At 44.6% G+C, this 18823-nt stretch overlaps 1 protein-coding gene across 1 annotated transcript in view; it reads right to left on the bottom strand.

The window, feature by feature from the left end:
* NEB (nebulin) overlaps positions 1 to 18823 on the bottom strand; it is a 97700-nt gene that overhangs the window by 67920 nt on the left and 10957 nt on the right. The window contains 31 exon segments of the mRNA XM_050340518.1: positions 120 to 431; positions 1361 to 1468; positions 1569 to 1673; positions 2023 to 2226; positions 2543 to 2854; positions 3775 to 3882; positions 3983 to 4087; positions 4396 to 4599; positions 5060 to 5371; positions 5748 to 5855; positions 6546 to 6650; positions 7062 to 7265; positions 7449 to 7760; positions 8295 to 8402; positions 9194 to 9298; positions 9762 to 9968; positions 10184 to 10495; positions 11360 to 11467; positions 12022 to 12126; positions 12431 to 12637; positions 13236 to 13547; positions 13665 to 13772; positions 13898 to 14002; positions 14629 to 14835; positions 15338 to 15649; positions 16208 to 16315; positions 17336 to 17440; positions 17644 to 17742; positions 18109 to 18213; positions 18309 to 18416; positions 18499 to 18600. Of these exon segments, the coding sequence (XP_050196475.1) occupies positions 120 to 431; positions 1361 to 1468; positions 1569 to 1673; positions 2023 to 2226; positions 2543 to 2854; positions 3775 to 3882; positions 3983 to 4087; positions 4396 to 4599; positions 5060 to 5371; positions 5748 to 5855; positions 6546 to 6650; positions 7062 to 7265; positions 7449 to 7760; positions 8295 to 8402; positions 9194 to 9298; positions 9762 to 9968; positions 10184 to 10495; positions 11360 to 11467; positions 12022 to 12126; positions 12431 to 12637; positions 13236 to 13547; positions 13665 to 13772; positions 13898 to 14002; positions 14629 to 14835; positions 15338 to 15649; positions 16208 to 16315; positions 17336 to 17440; positions 17644 to 17742; positions 18109 to 18213; positions 18309 to 18416; positions 18499 to 18600 (5322 nt within the window).

The raw sequence follows: 18823 nt of genomic DNA on the forward strand, positions 1-18823 counted from the left end.
CAACCTCAGTCCCTCAGAACCGGCCTAGAGTTATGCTCTGACCTGGACCCCTCCCCAACAATGGAAGAGAACACAAGAGACACTTCTGGGGGTCCCTCAGCCACCAAAGGAGCACTCACATCACTCTGCAGGTCGTACACGGTCTTGGCATGGACGACGTCGTTCTGGTCGGGCAGGCAGGTCCAGCGGTGCAGGGGGTGCCGGTAATCGGCGTCGCTCACCAGTTCCTGGCACTTCTTGGCCAGCACCACCCCCAGCATGTCCACGGGGCTGCTGAAGCGTGTCTTGGTCTTCTCAAAGTCCTTCTTGTACTCCCTGTCACTCTGGATCTTGGCCACGTGCATCGACCACATCATCTTGGGGTCATCCTCGATGTTGCGGGCCCCGATGTGGTGGCCCAGCTGCTTCCGATAGCCCTCCTTGTACTTGTACTGCAGGAAAAGGGCTCAGTGAGTTTCTGGACAGTTGGTCTCCCTTCTGATATTACCCTGCAGCAGCTCCTGTGAGCAAGTGCTTCACTAGTGGAGCCTGAAAACCACCACACTTGTTCACTGGGCAGCCTGGGCCTCATCCTGCACAGCCCTGCCTGCCCTCAGCCCCACAGCCCACAGCAACTGACACATTCCTGCCCCAGGATCTCCTGCACAGCACCCAGGAGTCTTATTTTCCCAGCCCTGCGTCTCCTAATCTGCAGCCCCACAGTCACTCATCTTAGGAAGTGACTGTGTGGCAACAAGACATGTATTCCCTCATCTCTTACTGATGTCAACACTGAGGACAGATGCATCTCCTCACAGTAAGAGAATACACCTGCAATGTAGAATCTCACATGAGAGAGTAAATTCAACCCCTGGAGAGCTGAGAGAAAAAAAGATACTCTGGGGCACAGTGATGACTGACCTACCGTGACCTGCCCACAGTCCAAACTGAAGATAAATGCCCTGGACATAAAACAAAACATGGTTTGGGTTTTCCTCTCTCATGTCCAGGTGTGTTGTGTATCTGCAGTATCAGGGCCCTGCAGACTGGCAGTACTGATGCAGCACAACATCTCAAACCCCAGGCTGTTGCATGAGGAGATGTTGTGCAAGGAATGCTGTTCTGGGTTATGGTCATCAACTAGTTCCCACAATCACACTCTCCACAGCCTCCTCACTCCCTCAAACACTGCACATCCAGAACATGCAGGGACAGTTACAGGTGGACAGTTTGCAACCAAAACATCTATGGACCAGCTGGCTGGCAATGACTGGTAAGGGCTGTGTTGCCTCCTTTTGGCCCAGCTTTCAAACCCTGGGCAACATCTGCCAGCCCCAGCACCCTCCGACAGCGCGTGCCACGAGGGCTCCCCTGCACTCACATCGCTGGCGATGTCCCGGGAAGCTTTGGCTGACTTGATGGGAATGGCATCTGCCCGCAGGTCGTAGCCCTTCTTCTTCTCCTCCTCCATTGCCAGCTTGTACAGTTTCTGCAAGACACACCCCCATGCCCTCCAGCAACACTGCTGCCCCCACACAGCAGCCCCCGCGCGGGGACACTGCCCACACAACACCCACCCACCCACCCACCTCGCTGAAGTTCACTTTGTTCTGCTGGGCCAGCAGGATCCCCGGCGTGTCCGGCATGATGTGAATGCTGGTCTTGTCCTTCTCCCAGGCTGACGTGTACGAGCGCTGCCAAGGGACACAGCGCCAAATGGCATCACACACACCCCCAACAAACACAGACAGCACAGCACAGCAAGCAACCAAACCAAGGGCCCTCTGCTCTGCCCTCACCCAGGAACACCTTCCCTTGCCCCAAACCTTCCTAGTCCTTCACCCTTTTCTCTTCCACACTGCACCCCATTCCTGCTCCAAGCACACAAAAGACAATCTGATCTCAAACAGGGAACTCAAACCCCTGAGGCAAGAGGATGCAACATCCCCCTTGCAGATCCACAACCCTGGAAGGACACAGCCCAGTGTCCTGGGAAAGGAAGATGCTCATTTACTTGAGGAGGCAAACACAAAGGAATCTCACGTGGTCCATGATCTGAGAGTTGTGCTTGGCCAGAACCATGGGCATGGAGTCAGGAAGGCTCGTGAATTTGATGGTGTCCGGGTGCTGCCGATACTTCTTGTCACTCAGGATCTCGCTCGCCCTCTTGTTCTTCTCGGCGTCCAGAGACCCAATTGGGGACCAGCCAATGCCCTTCAGCCACTGCAGGTCGGACTTGTACACGTTCTGCAAGGACAGGCAAGGACACAAAGCAGCTCAGCACCCTCCTCACTCCATCCAGGTACTCCTCCTCCCAGGGGAAGCTCTGCTGAACAGAACACATTCCCTGGGCCAGCCCACCAGCCACCCACTGAGTGGTTATACCCATCTCCTAAGGCTCTTCATTCCATTCACCACTGCACTCTGCGCTTGCCTTGGCCAATTCTCGGTCCTCCCAAAGCTAATATTTGACTCTGCTGCCCTTGCCCTGACACACAGAGCCCTCCTCCCCCAGTGCAACAGAACTCAAGAGACACCTGTGGGCCAGGAAAGCAGCACTCACATCACTCTGCAGGTCGTACACGGTCTTGGCATGGACGACGTCGTTCTGGTCGGGCAGGCAGGTCCAGCGGTGCAGGGGGTGCCGGTAATCGGCGTCGCTCACCAGCTCCTGGCACTTCTTGGCCAGCACCACCCCCAGCATGTCCACGGGGCTGCTGAAGCGTGTCTTGGTCTTCTCAAAGTCCTTCTTGTACTCCCTGTCACTCTGGATCTTGGCCACGTGCATCGACCACATCATCTTGGGGTCATCCTCGATGTTGCGGGCCCCGATGTGGTGGCCCAGCTGCTTCCGATAGCCCTCCTTGTACTTGTACTGCAGGAAAAGGAAGTATGCAGTGAATTTTAGGTTAGATTTCTTTAGGTGCCCAGCAGTCTCTGTGGCTCCACTTTCAGCCAACTTAGTAGCTGAAACCACGGCGACTTCCCAATGAGAAAATATTCAGCTGCTGGCATGCAGTGGACACCTACAAAAGGATCATTTCTCTGATCCAACTCACACTATCAAAGATATACCCTGGCTGACATATGAAGAGCTACTGGTCAGTAGTTAAGAATAAAAACATCTCCAAATCATGGAAGAGGTAACAAGACCAAAGTTCAATAAATATCCCCATCATAAAGAATCATTTACTGATCTTCAGGCATCACAGCCAAATCAACTCCTATTCAGACTGTTAGGGCATGAGAGCCAGAACAACAGAGACTGACCTGGAAGATTAAACAGAGGCAGCAAACACGTACAGGAATGTAATTTTGTATTAATAACTAATAGTAACAAAAAATCATGTATATTCATACAGCTGTAATGTTTAACTAAAAATTGCTTTGGGTTTTATTACCACTGCCCAGCTGAGCTGTGTAGCTGCAGCATTAGGGTTGTGGGGACTGCTGGTGCTGAGAGCAGCACAAATCCACAAAACCCCAGGCTGTTGCATGAGGAGATTGTGCCACAAGACCAGGAGGGGCTGTGCTTTGGGCTATGGCCATCACCCAGTCCCCACAATTAGTCCTTCCCATCATCTGCACCTTCCCACACAACATGGCACACTCATGACATGCAGGGACAGCTGTAAGTGGACAGGTCAGAATTAAAAAGTTAATGGACCAGCTGGCTGGCAATGACTGGTAAGGGCTGTGTTGCCTCCTTTTGGCCCAGCCTTCAAACCCTGGGCAACATCTGCCAGCCCCAGCACCCTCCGACAGCACGGGCCACGAGGGCTCCCCTGCACTCACATCGCTGGCGATGTCCCGGGAAGCTTTGGCTGACTTGATGGGAATGGCATCTGCCCGCAGGTCGTAGCCCTTCTTCTTCTCCTCCTCCATCGCCAGCTTGTACAGTTTCTGCAAGACACACCCCCATGCCCTCCAGCAACACTGCTGCCCCCACACAGCAGCCCCCGTGCGGGGACACTGCCCACACACCACCCACCCACCCACCCACCTCGCTGAAGTTCACTTTGTTCTGCTGGGCCAGCAGGATCCCCGGCGTGTCCGGCATGATGTGAATGCTGGTCTTGTCCTTCTCCCAGGCTGACGTGTACGAGCGCTGCCAAGGGACACAGCGCCAAATGGCATCACACACACCCCAACAAACACAGACAGCACAGCACAGCAAGCAACCAAACCAAAGGCCCTCTGCTCTGCCCTCACTCAGGAACACCTTCCCTTGCCCCAAACCTTCCTAGTCCTTCACCCTTTTCTCTTCCACACTGCACCCCATTCCTGCTCCAAGCACACAAAAGACAATCTGATCTCAAACAGGGAACTCAAACCCCTGAGGCAAGAGGATGCCACATCCCCCTGCAGGAGGAAGTCGCTCTTTCATTTCAGAATGAAAACACAAAGGAATCTCACGTGGTCCATGATCTGAGAGTTGTGCTTGGCCAGAACCATGGGCATGGAGTCAGGAAGGCTCGTGAATTTGATGGTGTCCGGGTGCTGCCGATACTTCTTGTCACTCAGGATCTCACTCGCCCTCTTGTTCTTCTCGACGTCCAGAGACCCAATTGGGGACCAGCCAATGCCCTTCAGCCACTGCAGGTCGGACTTGTACACGTTCTGCAAGGACAGGCAAGGACACAAAGCAGCTCAGCACCCTCCTCACTCCATCCAAACACTCCTCCTCCCAAGGGAAGCTCTGCTGAAGAGAACACATTCCCTGGGCCAGCCCACCAAGCAGCCACCAGCAAAGGGACTCTTATTAAACTCAGCTTCCCACTCCTGCAACAGAACCAGCAGCTACCAAGCCATCACATACATCCCCTCTCAATCTTCTTATTGTCCCCAGCAAAGACCTGTCCCATTTGGCAATCTGCAGCTGGTGAAAGCATGGGAAGAGCCTTTGATCCCATCTCCTAAGGCTCTTCATTCCATTCACCACTGCACTTGCCTTGGTCAGCTTTTGGTCCTCCCAAAGCTAATATTTGACTCTGCTGCCCTTGCCCTGACACACAGAGCCCTCCTCCACCAGTGCAACAGAACTCAAGAGACACCTGTGGGCCACGAAAGCAGCACTCACATCACTCTGCAGGTCGTACACGGTCTTGGCGTGGACGACGTCGTTCTGGTCGGGCAGGCAGGTCCAGCGGTGCAGGGGGTGCCGGTAGTCGGCGTCACTCACCAGCTCCTGGCACTTCTTGGCCAGCACCACCCCCAGCATGTCCACGGGGCTGCTGAAGCGTGTCTTGGTCTTCTCAAAGTCCTTCTTGTACTCCCTGTCACTCTGGATCTTGGCCACGTGCATCGACCACATCATCTTGGGGTCATCCTCGATGTTGCGGGCCCCGATGTGGTGGCCCAGCTGCTTTCTGTAGGCAGTTTTGTACTTGTACTGATGGAAGGCAGAAACAACAATTACCACCTCTTTTCAAGCTGCAATTTCAATTTCTCTGTTGGTAACATTGTGGTTATTCACTTTGCATCTAATAGATTCTCATTTTCTTGTTTATTTTCCCAAGATTTTTAGCATTTTATATAAGGTCCCCTAAATATTATGGGATCTTTCATAGTTATATACGATGACATTTTAAATTATTGTATCTAATTTAATTAACTTTACACCATTTAGAATTTCATAGCCTTGCAGGAGGGCAGCAATATAAGAGTGGTAACATTTTAGACCTCTCCTCCTTTTAAATATAAAACATGTTCATCCAAAAGTATATCCCCCCTCAATGCCCCACTGTTATTTTCTCTGGAAGTCTTACCTCACTGGCAATGTCCCTGGATGCCTTTGCTGCCTGGAGAGGGATGGCATCAGGAGGAAGGTCATAGCCCTTCTTCTTCAGCTCTTCGTATCCTAACTTGTAACGTTTCTGTTGGAAAAGGATTCAAAGGAATTATTGCAAATACATTTTTGAATGGTAAATCTTTACACCCTTGACTATTGAAAATAAAGTTTGGGTTTCCAAACACAGCTTGATCAATCACATACCTTGCTATTAATTAGATGTATTTTGTAATTGATTATATATATAAAAATTACTATCTGACTGTTTCACAGAGGTGAATAATACAGCCCCATGATTCTCTACACCCAATTTCAAATGCAATTATTTTTGTTTTCCCAAGTTCTCATGATAGAGCTGCTGACATTTCTTTACCTTTGCATTAATGTTTGTTCCTTTATAGTCAGGATTTTTATGTGAATTGCAGAATCTCATGTAATTCTAAAGAGGCCATTTAATATACTCAGACATTTCCACAAGAGTGACAGGCTTACTAAGAGTACTGAATATGATTAATATTATGTTAACACGATCAGTAGGGATCAAAGAGAAAACTGGTAACACGTTGGATATTTTCCTAATGTTTTCTATGTTCTGGCAACTTCACTTCCACTTTATAATTCAGCAATTCCCCTCAGGCTTCCTGGTGCATAAGTTTCCTCAGGAAAGACCCCAGGTGTGTTTGCAGCTGTTAGAATTGCAGACTGACTTGACTGCTTTGTAAACTAAAGGCACAATCATAATTCCATGAAGGTAACATTGTAGAGACACACTTACATCACTTGTGTTAATCAAGTTTGACTTGGCCAGCAAAATTTCAGGAGTGTCAGGCATGATGTGAACCTGAGTCTTGTCCTTGTTCCAAGCTTCCTTGTAGAGGATCTGAAAGATCAAACAAAAACCTTGTCTGGTCCAAGATTCCCCAGCACAGGAGTAATTTCAGGTCATTTTTCCCTGCAATAGCAAAGCAAAGCTGTGCTATGCAAGAATTCAAATAACACAATGACTTCTTGGTGAAATACAACCTATTTTTTCTTCTTTACATCCATGTAATGCCAAGGCAACAGCATTAAAGCAATATATCTACATACTACCTAGAAAATGTCTTATTTGTTGCTATTACTGGGTAGGTTATTCAGCACTAAAACCTTGATCTTCTGAACAAGGTACAGTGACAATGACATCTGCTATCTGTCTATTTTAAGCACATGTTTTGATATGGAGATCATTTTAAAATGTCTATTAATGTAATTATTTATTGAATCCCACATTCTGCCTCTAGAGGCAACTCACATCACTCCTGTTTTTGGCATTAGACTTGGCCAAAACGACATCCATGGCATCTGGGATACTTGTGAACCTGATGGTGTCTGGGTGCTGCCGGTACTTCTTCTCACTCAGGATTTCAGAAGCTTTCTTGTTCTTCTCAGATTCCAGAGATCCCAGAGGACTCCATCCAATGCCCCTGAGCCATTGTAGATCTGACTTATACAAATTCTGTTAAGGATGAAAACCAAAGCCATAGCAGGTTATTTAACTGTTCATTGATGAAAAGACTAACTGGTAATTTAGCTTCAGTCCGATCTATACTGACATCAAAAAGAGTTACCAAAGATATTGTCCAAAAAGCAGTAATTATTTTACAAGAAACTGAGTGAATTAAACCCAGAGGAAGCTTACATCACTCTGCAGTTCATTGACCCTCTTGGCCTCGGTGACATCAACCTGGTCTGGCAGGCAAGTCCAGCGGTGCAGTATCCGCTTGTAGTCGATATCACTGACCAGTTCCTGGCACTTCTTGGCCAAGAGGAAGCCTAACATATCCACAGGCATATTAAACTTGGTCTTCCACTTCTCAAAATCTTTCTTGTACTCCCTGTCACTCTGCATTTTCGCTACTTGCATAGACCACAACATCTTGGGATCATCCTGCAGGCTGCGGAAGCCGATGTGGTGTCCCTGCTGCTTGCGGTAACCTTCCTTGTACTTGAACTGCAACGAGAGCGATTGGTGATCCAATGACAAGGGTGAAACAGCAACACATTCTCTCATTCAATTGCCATTACCAATGAATTCATCCTGCAAAGTGTCCAAGGCCAGGTTGGACGGGGTTTGGAGCAGCCTGGGCTAGTGGGAGGTGTCCCTGCCCACGGCAGGGGATGGAATGGGATGAGCTTTAAGGTCCCTTCCACCCCATTCTGTGATTCTGTAATTCTATAAAAAAGCAACTTGTTATGGCCTTTCAGGTAGTTTTAGTAGCCCCTTGATTAAAGGGCACCACCTGGTGACAGTGAATGCTCTCCCAGGAGAGGAAGAGGGCATGGTTAGAAGGTCTCCTGTGTCATCTGATTCACAGATGCTTGGGCCAAATTAGCTGCTGCTTTGAAAAGGAAACATCCAAAAAAGAGCAGACAATTTTGGTCTAGACTCCAAGCCACACCTTAGAGAGAGGTGTGTCCAAAGCCAGTGTGACTGTAGGTTACAGCAACTACATGAAGTGTGTTAAGAGTCAGAAATGCTGCTTACATCACTTGCAATGTCCCTGGAAGCTTTGGCAGCTTTCACTGAAATGGCTTCAGGTGTGAGGTCATAGCCTTTCTTGATCATTTCCTGCCAGCCCAGCTTGTAGAGTTTCTAAAATTGAAAACAACAGTCATTAAAAAGGCTTAGTAATACGAATGCCACCTTCTATTCAGGTACATTAATGATCCACATGACCAAATCCTGGTCACTTCACAGGCTCCACTTCCAAGGGAAGTGCTGCTGGAATGGGAACTGAGACGTGGGAAACTGGTAAACCAGGAATACTGCTCTTCCAAGGTTTAGGATGGGCATTAAAGAGTTTTCTGCCATGGTAGCAGCTTCCTACTGGAGCTCATCTTGGGAATTTGAGATATATACACCAGGGATGACTGTTCAGTTGGCTTAACAACATTTTAATTCCTAAGGGTTTTGTGCAGCCATTCCATAGTCAAGTGAGTCTGTGCACAGTGGATTTTAAGGACAGGCATTTGCAAGTCAAAGATTTCCCTCTGAACAATGATGCAAAGCAAAACCTGAGGATTTTTTTCTGGCACAATTGTCACTTTCTCCTGTTTGAAAGCTGACAGGAAAGAAGGAATCACTGCATGTATCTCTTTTCCCCTGGGTTAAAAATATACACAATTAACTTGTAATTTTATAGTAAGGAATTTTTAACTGATTTTCTGTTAAGCACAGAGTGTGGCTTATGCAACCCCAGTTTCCAAAACAGGATTTACATTTTCCACACATTGTAATGCAATTTAGTCTGTTAGTTTGTAGCCTGAAGCTGGTACTTAATGTTGCTCTTAAAATATTCCTCACATAAAAATTCTTGCCTGTGTTCTAAACCCCCAGCAGGTATTAATTTAAAAAGTTAATAGGAAGAATTAAAAAAACTCTACCTGGCTGTAGTTTGTCTTGTTCTGTTTTGCCTGGAGAATATCTGGTGTATCTGGCATCACATGGACCTGAGTTTTATCCTTCTCCCAGGCTTGAGTATAAGCATGCTGTGGATAAAAAGTACATCAGAAACATTAATATAAAACACAAAAGATGGTTCTTTAGGGGTTTTCACCTTTTCCTTTGTGCACATTGTGTATACTGAGGGGTAAAAAGACCTATGTGCTGGCTTAGATTGATTTTACTATGTAATGACCTAATCCAGAACCAGTTGAATTATTATCCAGCCTTGCTTCTAATGAAGTCCAACTATCAAGATTTTCAGGACCAGTAATTGTTATGTAAGAATGGGAAGAACAGAGGTTGTAGAAAAGTGAGAAAAGATTTTTTAACAACGTTATTTATCATAATAATAACTGTTTCATTAAGAAACAAAATGAAGAAAGAGGAGGCAGTGACAGCTGTTTTTCCCAGTGAAATGCTGCTCCATAAAGGTGGTGACAGACACTTACAGATTGTTTATTGGAATGGATTCTCTGTGTTTGCCTCATTTCCCCCATAAATACTCACTTTGTTCATGATATTTGCATTCTGCTTTGCAAGGACCAAGTCCATGGCATCGTTCTGTTTGGTGAAGGGGAACTGGCTGGGGTGCTGGCGGTACTTCCGATCGCTCGCGATCTCCGTGGCTTTCTTGGATTTCTCCACGTCCAGGGAACCAATGGGACTCCACCCAATGCCCCTGAACCACTCCTTGTAGTCCTGCTTGTACTCATTCTGCCAAGAGAACACGAAAGGAAAGCTCACAATTCACCCTCAGCACATGGTGGGGCTCTGGGGATGGGCCCATGCAGGGCCAGGAGCGGACTCGATGATCCCTGTGGGTCCCTTCCCACTCAGGACATTGTGTGACTCTGGGAAACAGCTCACACAAAACACAGCTGTGATGTAAGAACAGGCAAAAGATCCAAAAAATCAAACCCCAAGCTTACATCACTCTGTATCTGGTTCATGTTCCTGTAGAGTTCCAGGCTCATGGCATCTGGCAGGAGCATGTACTGGTGGATCAGGCGCTTGTAGTTGGTGTTGGTCACACGGTCTTGGGCCTCCTTGGCGGCCACCACGCTGAGGGCGTCCGTGGGAGTCTGGTAGTGGGTCTTGCCCATCTCATAGGCCTTCTTGTACTCCCTGTCCGACTGCATCTTGGCCACTTGCATGTAATGGACGAGCTTGGGATCGTCCTGGAGGCTGCGGAACCCGATGTGCTTGCCCTTGTCCTTTTCATATCCTAACTTGTATTTGTACTGCAAGAGGACACAAACAGGGGCTTTAGGTTGTTTAGGTTGGACATTAGGAAGGAATTGCTGGCTGGGAGGGTGGGCAGGTCCTGGCACAGCTTGCCCAGAGAAGCTGTGGCTGCCCCTGCATCCCTGGGAGTGTCCAAGGTCAGGTTGGACAGGGCTTGGAGCGACCTGGGCTGGTGGAAGGTGTCGGGGTTGGAACTGGATGATCCTTGATGTTCCTGCCAACCCAGGCCATTCCACAACTCTATAAATCATTTGCTTAATAAGGAATATCTACCTTTTAAGGAAAACAACCCCCCACACTCAGATTAAAATAAAAATTTGACATAGTTAAAACATCACAAAGCACATGGAGGTGGTGGCTTTGTCCTCTTACTCTTAGGGTGCACTCTAAAGCAAACCAGTTGTCTGGGGTGCCTTCAAAAGCAGGGTATTCAAGATAATTGCACCACTGAAGTCAAAAGAATATAAGTCCATATTTGTTCTTTTCAAGTATTTCTAATAATCTGTGAATATTCTGTTTAAACTACAAATATACAACAGATATTTATAAGGTATCCAAGCACTATCACTCTGAGGAATTAAATGCCTTTTTTTTATTTTTTCCTCAGAGTCCCTCTGTATTTCCTTATCTTTCTTGCAAAGAAATTGTTCTTTACCCTGAGAAAATGTATTACAATACATATTACAATGTATTACAATATATATTACAACATATTCCAATATATATCAAACATGCCAGAATTATTTACAAGCCAGAGAATAAACAGACTTCATATATTTGGCATCTGAAATTGAATTGTGTCAAGAAACTGAGCACTTTACAACACCTAAAATGGATCACTTTCAGTTTCAAGGACTTACATCACTGGCAATATCCCTGGAAGCTTTGGCAGCTTTAATAGGGATGGCATCAGCTCTGAGGTCGTATCCTTTCTTCCTGGATTCCTCAAATGAAGATCTGTACATTTTCTGCCAAAAAGCAAAAGATTGCGTGTTTGCCACATGGACAAATAGTGGGGGAAAGTTACATCTGTAAGGTTGTCAGATTAAAGAAAAAAAAAAGACACAAATATGTCTCTTTCTGCCCACATTCAACGCACAATTACAAGCAATACTTTATGTAACAACTGGCTACCAAAATCTGCCTGTAATTTCACAGGTGCAATCTGCAAGAGTTTTCAGTCCAGTACAAAACCTTGTGCATGGGGAAATAAAATAACAAATAATAAATGCACTAACACACATGCCTAGCACTCAAACTGCACCATCCTGTTAGCAACTATTATATTTTGATGACCTACCTGAACATTTCAGCATCTGACTATAAACAACATGGCTTTTTCTTGGCTACTTTTGGTATTTAATTTTGGGGGAGGCAGTAGAGAAAAGGAAAATTAATAAATTTTTGGGAAATTACTACGTGTTAGCAAAGTGAGAATTAGAGAGACTTGGATTTGCTGTCATCTCACCTACTCCTAATAAAAACTTACAGGCAAGGTCAGAGCCTTACAAACAGTACTCACTTCACTTATGTTAAATGCATTTGCTTTTGCCAAAACAATCTGGGGAATATCTGGGGTGATGTGAATTTTCTTTTTGTCTTCTTCCCAGGCTTGTTTGTACTTGTGCTGGAAGGATTAAAAAAAAAAGGATGTCAACATCTCTCATCATTGAATAAAACAATTTAAAAGACTATTTCCTATCTGAAATATAAAGTGCCTTGGCAGTGGTGTAATACTAACCTTTATCTTTTATTAATTTTTATCTTTTCATCTTTACCTTTTAAATTTTTTATTTTATTAACATTTATCCTAACAATTTATCCCTTTATTTTAGCACTTAAAATATATTCATGAACTAAAAAAAACCTGGATGGTTTCTAAAGCTGTGCCTACAATAAGATTAGATGAATTTTGCTGACCCCTTTCTCACCTCATCCATGATTTTGGCGTTATTTAAAGCCAGGACCATGTTCATGGAGTCCATGGGAACAGAATATTTCAGCTTGTCCGGGTGCTGCCGATATTTCTTCTCACTGACAATTTCCATGGCTTTTTTGTTCTTCTCAGCTTCCAGGGAGCCCAGTGGGAGCCACCCAGTCCCCTTCATCATTTCATCATACTCTGCTTTGTACTGATTCTGGAGACAGAAAGAGAAAAGAAAAGCCCAGATACATTAAAAAAAAAAAAAATCAGTAAATCCTGACACTTCTTCCTGTTGGTAAATTTGGAAGGACAAGATAAAAGGTATTAATCAGAAATTATGCTTTTCCTGTGTTGGCCTGAACACAACTTTTGCTCCTGAAGAGCCTGGTGGGACCTGCAAGGAGTAAATGTCCATTTTACTTGCATATTTTTGAACTGAAATTCTTTAGCAACAGGTGTAATTTCATATTTCAGAGTCTGGAAAAATAAAATGGCTATAATTGCTGAAGAACTAATTTAATTTACTACCTTTTAGTAAATAGCTGAACTAATTTCACTAAGAAACTAGTGTTATTTATCTTAATAGTTGTTTTAGTTGTTCCCTGCCAGTCAGATTCCCTGGACCTTCCCAGCTACACATAATTCTGAAAATCTTTGGGAAATAAATGGTTCCAGACCAGTCACGTCCCAACCTGCTGTTAATCCAACATAATACATACTGGATATTATATAAATATAATCTCACTGTGCTTTCATGAATGGAGGAGGGCTGTATTTGCAGTGCAAAGGTTGAAGGTTCCCCCCTTACTCACATCACTCTGCAGCTGCATCATGTTTTTGGCCAGCTCGATGCTCATGGCATCGGGCAGGACGTTGTAGGTGTGGATCAGGTTTTTGTAGTTGGCATTCGTAGCCACTTCCTGGGCTTTCTTGGCTGCCACCACGCTGACCATGTCCACTGGGGTCTGGAAGTTGGTCTTGGCCTTCTCATAGTCCTTCTTGTACTCCCGATCCGACTGCATCTTGGCCACCTGCATGAAGTGCACCAGCTTGGGGTCGTCCTCGAGGCTGCGGAACCCGATGTGCTTGCCCTTGGCTTTCTCGTAGGCCAGTTTGTACTTGTACTGAGAAACAACAGCAAGAGCTTCAGTCCCAAACTGCACTCTCAACATCCAGCTTACCACTGAGAACATCACGAGGCCTCAGGTTGGGCCATTTAAAGTGAATTCCACCCAACTCACATCGCTGGCGATGTCTCTGGAGGCTTTGGCAGCTCTGATGGGGATGGCGTCAGGCTGCAGGTCATAGCCCTTCTTCTTGTCCTCCTCCCAGTCAGCCTTGTAGAGTTTCTGACCCCAAACAGGAAAGAGAACAAGCATTACAGAGGCAGAACTACTGAACTGCATCTGAATTTAAATAGTTTTTTTTAAAAGGCATTATAATGACACCAGTGGTTGGTCTCACAGGGACTCACATCACTCATGGTGAGCTGGTTCACTTTACACTGTAGGATTTCTGGGGTATCTGGCATGACGTGGATGGTGGTCTTCTCCTTGTTCCATTTATCTGTGTAGAGCCTCTGCAATCACAAAGTCATCTTTAGCACTGAAAAGGTACTGAACTCTGATTGAATGAATTTGCTTTTGGTTTGCTCACTCGCAATAATTAATATTTTATATCAAGTCCCATAAGCATCATAAATAACCTTCACAAATATGAGTGCTGAGGGACAACTCATATTTGTTATCTCCTTCCTCCCTTTAGTACTTTGACACATTTGGAAATTTGTTTTGAGAACTAATAAGTATTGAAAATGGGAATTCTTCTCTGTTTTAGTGGAAGGAATGACTTTTATTTCACAGACACTCTTTCCATGGCAGACATGGAAGAAGGATCAGTGGGGTCCCAGATAACCATGGATAAATGTAAAGAACTTCACTTTGCAAGGAAAATCGTACAAAACCGACAGAATTTCAAGTGAGAAGACATCTTTAATCACATACACAAAGCAGAAATCTTTATAAAAATAAGGAAACTCTCTTAATTATGAACAGCCTGAGGCTTCCATGGCCTCTTAGTGTCCAGTCTTAACCACACAACCACTACACCCACTGGAAGCTTTACCAACATCAGTGAGAATGCACAACTTTCCAAGCCAAAGACCCAAACTGTGGCTCACTCCTGATGACCTGAAGGACTCCTCACCTTGTTCATGGTCTTGGCATTTTGCTTGGCCAGCACTTGCTCCATGGCATCCGTGGGGATGGAGAACTTCAGCTGCTCGGGGTGCTGCCGGTACTTCTTCTCACTGAGGATCTCCGTGGCTTTTTTGGCCTTTTCTACCTCCAGGGACTGGATTGGTACCCAGCCAACCCCTCTCAGCCAGTTATTGAAGTCAGATTTGTACAAATTCTTTTAAAAAGTAAACAAGGAAACACAGTGAGGCAAAGAAAACAACATCATTACACAGAAACACAGGTAAGGCCTTAAAACTTCTCCTGGTTGATCATTTTTGAGGCAAAATTTAGACCTAAATAAAACTTAAAATATAATAAAGTCAGTACTTAGACCCTGTACATAACCTATGATCTCTGACAGGACAAATAACAATCACAGCAATAACACATTGTAATTATAAAACTACATGAATTTGCTGGGAATTAACCAAATACGTAGAGATATAAAGAAAGTTGTTACTCACTAGGTAAGTTCCCCAGAATTTATCACCTAAATATAATCCTGATAATCTTTGGAAAATAAATGGTTCCAAACCAGTCACCTACATCGCAATCTACTGTTAATCCAATATAATACATATTGGATTACAGAAATGAATTTTTTAGCCTTGAAAGGCCAATAGTGCAACACAATCCGTTATGGGAAGACAATAATGAGCTGATGAATGATTACATACGTCGCTCTGAAGCTGCATCACGTTCCTGGAGAGCTCCAGGCTGACAGCATCGGGCAGGAGGGTGTAGTTGTGGATTGGCTGCTTATAGCCCGTGTTTGTAACCACCTCCTGGGCCTTCTTGGCCGCTGTCACACTGAACATGTCCAGGGGAGTGTGATACTTGGTCTTGGTGACCTCGTAGTCCTTCTTGTACTCCCGGTCCGACTGGATTTTGGCCACGTTCATGTAGTGAACCAGTTTGGGGTCGTCCTGGAGGCTGCGGTACCCGACCTGTTTGCCCTTGTCCTTCTCGTAGGATTCCTTGTACTTGTACTGCAGACAGAGCAAAGAGAGGTTTGCCCACTTGGGAAAGAGGACACAAGCTCTGGGTGATTTCAAAATACTGAGTTACACAGTATTAACCATTGCAGTTCATTCTACAAGCTCATAAATTTCATCTACATGCCCTCCCTCACCATTGCCACTGATATTCCACTGCCATGGACTTCCAACCCCCAGGGACATTCAGCTTTTAATTAAGATATAACATAAACTATAATCTAATAATAATAAACCAACTATATAATATCATATAAACTATAATAATACATTTTTGAAACCCCCCCCCAACCAAACAATCAGATACCCCAATGTTCAACTGGGATGTTTAAGAAGGGGTTGGAAGAGTCACTTGCAACCTTTTGCTAAAGCAGAAGGACAGCAATTAAGAACAGAGTATGGGTAAATAATAATAATAATAATAATAATAATAATAATAATAATAAATAAAGTTTCAGATGAGCTGGTGAATACTTGAAGCAGACAAGGTGCTACAGAAAGCTGCAGGGCAGCAGGTGTGTGTGTGTTCCACGGGCTGTAAATGGCACTCACGTCACTCGCAATGTTCCGAGAGGCTTTGGCTGCAATAATGGGAATGGCATCTGGTTTCAGGTCATACCCTTTGGAAAGGGTTTTCTTCCAGTCTGCTTTGTAGTTAGCCTTGGAGGGAGAAAGGAAAGGAATTCACAGGGTTAGGAGCAGCGATTTTAACCAAGTGTTTAAGCCATTATTTTTATTACAGTTACAGAGTCAAAATATTCAGTTTAGTCTGAGAAATTTCAAGTAAAAACGTTAACCTGCACACAAACTGCAGTTTTGTTTGGATAAATAAATCTGCTACAAAGATAATCATTAACTCCACAAGCATTTTATTTTTTTCAATTTTTATTTAGAACAACTCCATCAGTGGCATTTTTGCCATTGATTAAGCAAAGTCCTTTTTCATTTGACTGAACCTTCAGAAATTTTTTTCCTGTCAGCTTCAAACTCAGCCCTTGTGGTGTGAAATGACTGAAGAAAGCAGTCTGGCTGGTTTTTTATCATCAGTTTGGACAGAATATTTGCATTTCAAGGCTATTAAAGGCGACAGCAGCTTTTATCCCGCTCCTGGAAGGCCGATAATGCCACCAAAAATTTAATATCATAAAGGCAATATAATTGATGCTGTCAGTGGAGGTCTTTATGGTGTTGGATGGATGCAAGTAGGGAGGCAAAGCAGGCAGGCAAGTAGCTGAATGGCAGGAAAAAGCATTCCAATATTCCTGCTGGATAATTGTCTTTGGAAGCCCAGCAACAGGAAGTGACACCCAGAGAGCTTGTACTGCTTGCCCATGTAATGCTTTATATAAAAATAAATGATATAAGTCTCCCAACCTATAGGACTCTGAATAATATCGCTCTGGTTTTGTCATTCAGTGTTTACAGCAGTAAAGCACTGAAAGGTGTTTATGCTCATGAATGTTCAGACAGCTTTAAATTTGCTTAACAAGCACAAAAGCAAAAGTTTAGCTGAATTCAGAGCTTGGGCATTTGGGATAGGAGAGGAACAGCACCACTTTTCAGATCATCTCCCCTTGCTTTTCATTATTCCAATCCCATTTTGCAATAGTTCTTAAAGAAAAGGTGAACTTAACAGAAACTTCATTTGGATGGAGAGCTCTAAATTCCAAATATACTCACATCACTGATGTTGTAGGCATTAACTCTGGCCTGTATGAACTGGGGCACATCAGGAGGGAGGTGGTACTTGTGAATTATTTCTTCACCTTTGGATTTATACAATATCTGCCGAGAAAAATAAAGACAGAAATTTAGCAGTCCAAATTAATTGTCAGTTAAAAAAAACCTACAAAAATAATGTGATTTCCAGGAGATTTTCCACTGGAACTGTGAAAATACACACACAGTCAACTACACATTTACTTCAGGAGTTCTCTTAAAACTGGGTGATGAAGTGAGAGAGGGCAGAGGTTGGTAATTTTGCTTACATCACTCAGTTGTTTGCTGTTGATCTCTGCTTGCTTCTGTACTGGAGAGTCAGTGACTGCAGTGAATTTGGTTTGATCAGGATGCTTTTTGTAGGTGTGCTGAAGGAAGATAAAGAATACATTGGCAGAAGAGGCATATAAAGTATTTTCCGAGCATTGATAAAGTAAATAAAATTATGAATAAAGTAACTTAAGTACTTTCAAAGGATTAATTTTTAAGTATATTGAGTTAAGCAGCTGAATGCCTGAGGTGCATTCTTCATTTTGGTACCATTCCTTTAATTTTATGGTTTTACTTATTAAAAAAGGGCTTGTGCAATATCTATCTGGATCACTAGATGTCACAAAAGGCTCTAAAACAGGGATGAAGGTTTTTAAAAGTAACTTCAGCCAGTCAGGCCAAATTCAAAATCCTGAAGTTAACAGGAATCACTCCGGTGATTTCCACTCTTGTTCTCTACTTACATCTTTGCATTGCTCCAACTTCTTAATGGCTTCATACTCCTGAGTTATGGTCTGGGGGAAGTAGCATTTTGTCTTCTCCTCCTCGTAATCTGCTCTGTAGTTTTTCTAGGGGCAAAATCAACATCGAGTAAGAAACCAGAGCTGAGCTTTTCCCTGAAATGAAGGCGTGCTGGGGAAAGCAGAGCAACAGCCACACTCACGTCGCTCTTCATGGCTTCCACTTGCATGCAGTGGGTGTGATGGGGGTCCTCAAAGCTGCCCAGATAGTGCCCCAAAATGTTCTTTTGATAGGCCTCTTTGTATTTCACCTGGGAAAACAATGCTGAGTTGATAAACAGAAGTAACCCAGAGGGGCAGGGCTGAAGGGCACAACATAAATCAAGCACGTACGTCGCTGAAATTCTTCAGAGCAGCGTCGGTCTGGAACTTGGGGGTGTCACAGTAATTCATCTTGTTGCCTCTTGACTGCTCATAGGCTGCTTTGTATAATTTCTGCAAGAGAAAATAAGGGCAGGTGATGCAGGAGAGGTTTCACTGCAACTCACCCACGGCACGTTAAAAATTGCAAGAGGAAAGCTGTGAAACGGTTGCAAAGAGAAGATTTCCCACAGGACAGGGAAACAGATGGCACTATTTTCCCCCTGATTTTTTAAAGTGACTTTTTTTTTTAGGTTTGTGAGGGAAGCCAGAAAGGTCTGACTAATGGTTTTTGAAG

The sequence above is a fragment of the Myiozetetes cayanensis genome, unplaced genomic scaffold, assembly GCF_022539395.1.
Source record: "Myiozetetes cayanensis isolate MyiCay16 unplaced genomic scaffold, myiCay2020 scf9, whole genome shotgun sequence".
NCBI classification, from domain to species: Eukaryota; Metazoa; Chordata; class Aves; order Passeriformes; family Tyrannidae; genus Myiozetetes; species Myiozetetes cayanensis.